Genomic DNA, 5,734 nt, shown 5'->3' with positions numbered 1-5,734 from the left:
GCTTTTTCCCATCAGCCAACGTTCACATTCCATCTCTCCTGGAAGAAGTTCTGCAGAAGGGGCGGGGCTCTTTCCCTTGGAGCTTCCATGGTCTTTCCAAGAACCAATCTATACATCTTTCGGGTTTCTTATTCGAAGCGTCCGTCAAAACACGCCAAAACTTAAACCGGTCCGCCGGTAGATCCGAACGAAAATGTTACTCGAAAGATTTCATTTCGGAACCGTCTTGAATTACTAAAGCTGGGCATTCATGTATTCATTACAAACCAGAATCTGTTCTTCACCCACAACTATGTACAGCAAGATCACATGGAAATTGGAAAGTTCTATGTCTTAGAGCGAAAGAGCGTATCAAAATCAAGCTCAGAAATTTTGCCCACCAAAAAAAGCATAGGAGGGTGAGTCAAAACTGTGAAAGTCCACCAAAATTGAGTAAACAATTTTAAAGACTTCGTCGTTAGGCAACCAACGCCTGCCTCTGTACTTCTTCGCCTTCAGCGACGGTTCCGCTGCAGTGGCAGATGTTGTCCCCTTGCCACGACCAGACTATGTCCTTGAGCGCAGGCCTGACGTCTTCTTCGCAGAACTTCACGTACTCCAGCGTGTCGCCGGCCGACTTGCAGAATTCGACCACCGCGACCTCCGGCGCCACCTCGAAGACCTCCGCCGTCACCGACAGACGCCCCTTCCGCCCCTCGACCGGCCCCTGCAGCCTTATCTTGAAGTCCTTCACGCTCGCGACCTTGAAGCTTAGCCCCTTGGCGAGCCCCTCGATCTTCGACATGATCGAGGTCGCCGAGCACTTGGAGGTGAACATGGACCCGGCCTTCCGCTTCGTCTCGAAGAGGCTCGACAGGTCGAAGCCCGATGACATTGAGGAGATGAACTCGAATGCGTTGAAGAACTTCGGCGACGGGACCTTTTGGGATTTAATCGACTCTGAATTCGGCAGCTTTTCATCCTCTTCTTCTCTCTCGCCCCGTGGCTTCTCCGATTCCAGGTCTGGAATCGATAAAGCCAATGGCCGGCAGAATCCTTTCCGGAACCAGGGGACGCGCATTATTGCAGGGATCGTGATCCGCTTCTCGGGATCGGACACGAGCAGCCTCGACACGAGCCGCCTCGTGTCCGTCGTGAACCACGGCGGGAACTGGAACTCGGCCTTGAACACCTTTCGATACATCTTCATCAAGTTCTCTTCCTGAAACGGCAGGAACCCTGCGAGGAGGACGTACAGGATCACACCGCACGACCAGATATCGGCCTTCGACCCGTCGTAGCCCTTCTTCCGCAGGACCTCGGGGGCGACGTAGGCCGGCGTGCCACACTGCGTGTGGAGGAGCCCATCGTGGCGGAGCTGCTCCGGCAGGGCCGAAAGCCCGAAGTCGGAGACCTTGAGGTCCCCGTTCTCGTCGAGCAGCAGGTTCTCCGGCTTCAGGTCGCGGTGTGAGACGCCGCGGCTGTGGCAGAAGTCGACGGCGGAGATGAGTTGCTGGAAGTACTTGCGGGCGAGATCCTCCTTCAGCTTCCCGCGCGCCACCTTGGCGAAGAGCTCACCGCCGCGGACATACTCCATCACTACGAAGATCTTGGTCCTGGTGGCCATGACCTCCTTCAGCTCGACCACGTTCGGGTGGCGGACGAGCCTCATGACGGAGATCTCGCGCTTGATCTGCTCCATCATGCCTTCCTTCTGGACGTGGTCCTTGCCGATGACCTTAACGGCGACGCTCTCTCCGGTCTGGAGGTTCTTGCCGTAGTACACCTTGGCGAACGTCCCCTTCCCTAGGAACCTGCCCATCTCGTACTTTTGGAAGATGCGCTTCCTGTCGCTCTCCTCCATTGCCGTTCGGATCCAAGAAAGCAAAAAAGGGAATAAAGATCTGCGCGCGCGCGTGCCTCTTTGGTCTCTCCGGTAACAGGGGACTCTGTTTCGGCTCTGTTTTTGCCCTTCTTCTTCTTGGGGTTGGGGGTGGGGGGTTGGGTGGGGGGGGTGGTTCTGTCAACAGTTTCAGATCAAGATTGGTGGGGGTACTGGGAGGAGGGGTGGTTGACTGAAGCAGCAGCAGCAGGGAGCAGTGGAATCCATGAGAGGAGAGAGGAGATGGTGATCTTGAGAGATCCCATTGAAAAAGGGAAGGGGAGAGTGAAAGAGAAGGGATTATATGGAGGAGGGTCTTTATTGGAAGGGCATTAAAGTGAGAGGTGTAAATTGGAAAATCAAAGGAATTGGGATTCTTTTAGAGAGAGAGAGAGAGAGAGAGAGAGAGAGAGCACACAGAATGGAAGTCAATGGAAGTCTCGAAGGAGGGAAACGGCAGCACCTGGAGAGAGGAGAGAGGCCATGTCGATGCGGGACAACCAAGGCCACGTAATTTATTCTTGAATCCGAAGGTTACAACGAAGGCGCTTTCGAAACCCTAATCGTGGTGGCCTTGGACAATCTCTTTTGTTAAATGATAATTTCATGACTAAGTTAAAGCTGTCTAGGCCTATGTAGCAAATTATAATTGGGCAATAATACTGCCTTATTGGTTTCGCCATGATTCATTTTGCAACGGCACTAAAAATAAATCACGAGTTTCCTAGAACGTCCCTCGATTTGTCTTTTTGTGGAGACCAAATTGAATTGGAAAGGTAACTAATGTTTTGGTTCGGTCATGTGCTCATGTGATCGATTCTCTTGTGCAGTCTCATTTCCGGATCCTTCATTTATTCTAAACCGGTATTGGTATTTAGAATCCGTCACATGGGAAACTTTGGCCGTGTCGAACTCTATTAGGAAGGAGTCGAATCGCAAAAGAAGTAAGTAAAAATTTAATGGTAATGGTATAATAGATGATCCTTCCTATGTACGAGTTTATTCTTTTTTTTTTTTTTTTTTTTTTTTTTTTTTTTTGCTGGGGAGCTTTTGATTAATTTGGTGATTATTTTTGACTTTGGTGTTGTGAATGTTTGCGTTGACCCATCTCCTGTTTCTTCAGTGGCTAGGGTTTTTTCTTCTTAGGGATGCAGGAGTTGGGCCATTGCACCGCCATGCCTTCAAGTTTCGTGGCTCCTAAGATATGCGTACATCTGTTTCGTCGGACCCTCTTCCGTCCGCCATTTTAGGAGTTACTGTTACGTTAGACCTACCGACAGTGTACAGACGTTGGATGTGAAACGAACTTGAATTTGGTCAATTTAGGATAGTTTTGGAATTTTGAAAAAGCATGGTCGATTAAGGAATATTTGCGATGTGATGTTAGAAGATTTGGTTGATTTAGACAAATGAAACTTAAATTCCCATGAAATAAAGGAGGATTTGACCTGCCATATAACAAATTTTGGATTTTGAGAAAAATAAACGTTTGCCATTTTGGCAAATTTAGGAAATCAACTCAAATATTTGTGAATTAGGAAGGACTTTTACTTTCCGAAAATAAGAATTATATGAGTTTTTGTGTGTGAAAGTTGCTAGAGTTTTAAATAATCGTTATTTAAAATGTGAGGTGCAATTCACAGTTGAATTGCATTATTGCCCATCATCCAATATTACATAAATATGTTCGCTTTAGGGCTTATACAAAAAAAAATCATATAATATGCTCATTGTGACACAAATTCCCTAGACTTTTTTTGTATCATTAAGAACCCTAAACTTGCTCATTGTGACACAAATATCCCAAACTTTTTTTATGACGTGAAAAGTCCCGGATTTATATTAGTGTGACAAATATACCCCGAATCGTGATGGATGAGCTTAATGGCCAATCCCCGAGGTTTAACGGGAGGGTGGTCTTGGACGAATTGATGTTAGCCTGGTACGACGAAATGATATTTGATAGTGCAGATTAGAAGGGAAAAGAAACAAGATGATCGATGTCATTGCAGTAGCCATTAGCATAATCTCAATTTCTTCGAATGAGTTTTGATGTACACTTCCTTCTTTTATATACTTGTACTTCTTGGTCTTGCAATTCATGGTTGAATTTTTTTTTTGTTTTTTTTTTTTTTGGGCAAATCCATAAATGTTGAAGTTGTATATGGCAACATTCATTGTGGATGTATACAGCTCATGGAGGCTAATATGAGATTATTCCCACCTAATAAAGAATTAAAAATCCCCTAATTTGCGACTAATACGTGCAACCAGTTGTATATTTTCTCTGTTGCACAAGTATGAGTTTATTCCCCTAATAAAGAAATAAAAATCTTCCTATTTATAATTTAAGCAAGTAGCTCGGCGAGGAAATTTAGAATATTCAAATTGGGTTGCCGACCAAGGAGCGGGCACTCACCTTGAATGGGACACGAAGAGACATTTGCATAGAGCAGTTCACGCTTGGAAACGGTCGCACTTGGGTTTTAATTAATACAAAACTCTCTTAAAAGCTTAGTTTTGAATAATAAAATTGCATTTAATGACCCCGTTATTGACGGTCTCTAGGGCGAGCAAAGTCAATAGGAATAACACAAACGGTCAAAAGAAGGAGTTGAATCGTGGGAATTTGTGCTATTTCTTATTTTCTTTTCCCCTTGAAAATGTTACCGACAAGGGTAATTTGAGAACGGAACACCTCAAGGGTCATGATTGTCATGTAACACTCACTTGAATTGCATAACTTTTCATCGATCACATGGCTGCCATAACTTTCGTATGGCGTTCACTTCAATCCTATAACTTTTGGTAATATATATATGTGTGTATACGTCAAGTAATCTGAAATCCGACATGATATGACATTTATGTTAAACGTTTTTTTCTTTTTTTAGATTATGACATTTAAGTGATCAAATGAAAAGTCATGGCACTCGAGAGATCCCGCTGCGAAAGTTGTGGCATTTGTGATTATCATAATTCTCCGGTGAAAAGACTCACTTGGTAGATGGTGGGTGTTACTTCTCCTTTTCTTATTCATTTTCTTGCTTCTTTGAATTGGACTATCTTGATTTTCCTTCTTTGTCAAAACAGGAAAAGAACAAAGAAAACAGCAGTAAATTCCTTAACGTTCAATTTTTGGAGCCAGAAAAAGGAAGTATTTAATTAAGTTTTGGTAAAGAAACAAATCAATCTTCGGCTTGTAGTGTTTGGCAATCAGTGCCTAATGCTTGCCAAAGCATTCCTTGGCCAGCAATTCAACACTATTCATCGGCCATTAAGAAGACAGACCGCCATCTTCAGGTGATTTTAGCCTCAGTTATTTTTCAAGTGGATTACAGTTAGAAGTAGACATGATCACAGGCCGTGAACCGCTGATTCCAGGTCATGAACCGGCGATTTCAGTTCGTGGCCATACTTGAACCAGAACCGGCCCTTGAAGGGGAGGTCTCGGTTCCGGTTCAGAACCACCGATTCCGGGCCGGTTCCTGTTCGACCCATTTTTAGGCCGTTGGGGGGGAAAGAGCTGTTGGGTCTTTTCCCATTTTCTTTTCTTTTTTTTTGGCGGTTTGGAACTTGTTCGGAACCTCCGGTTCCGGGTCGGTTCCAAATTTTTTTAAACAATAACCGGCCCGTGACGGGCCAGGCTGGTTCTAGTTTGGAATCGACTGTCCCGGTCAATGGGCCGGTTCTGGTTATTCTACGGGTCGGTTCTGGGTCCAAACAGGCCCGTGGCCATTTCTAGTTAGAAGGATTCTGTCTTGGCTTCTGATAATTCTTCCTCGCTCCACAGAACTCTCCCAACAACAGGTTCTTTACTCTTCGTTTTAATTGGAAAAGACTAAAATGGCCCTCTCAAGAGAGACAGGCCGC

The 5,734-nt window shown here is 45.2% G+C and overlaps 1 protein-coding gene across 1 annotated transcript; it reads right to left on the bottom strand.

The window, feature by feature from the left end:
• Window positions 1-217: 217 nt before the first annotated feature.
• LOC115743501 (CBL-interacting serine/threonine-protein kinase 5-like) lies at window positions 218-2,194 on the bottom strand. The gene is made up of 2 exons (XM_048277717.1): window positions 2,002-2,194; window positions 218-1,964 (listed from the first exon to the last, which is right to left on the bottom strand). Exon 2 carries the CDS (start codon window positions 1,841-1,843, stop codon window positions 458-460), a length of 1,386 nt encoding a protein of 461 aa, XP_048133674.1. The 5' UTR covers window positions 1,844-1,964; window positions 2,002-2,194; the 3' UTR covers window positions 218-457.
• Window positions 2,195-5,734: the final 3,540 nt, after the last annotated feature.

This window comes from Rhodamnia argentea, chromosome 4 (genome assembly GCF_020921035.1).
Source record: "Rhodamnia argentea isolate NSW1041297 chromosome 4, ASM2092103v1, whole genome shotgun sequence".
NCBI lineage: Eukaryota > Viridiplantae > Streptophyta > Magnoliopsida > Myrtales > Myrtaceae > Rhodamnia > Rhodamnia argentea.
This window is presented reverse-complemented; position numbering and strand designations above follow the sequence as displayed.

Bases quoted from the DNA above. Each gene is read 5' to 3' on its own strand.
- LOC115743501 (XM_048277717.1), bottom strand. From the start codon at position 1,843: ATGGAGGAGAGCGACAGGAAGCGCATCTTCCAAAAGTACGAGATGGGC.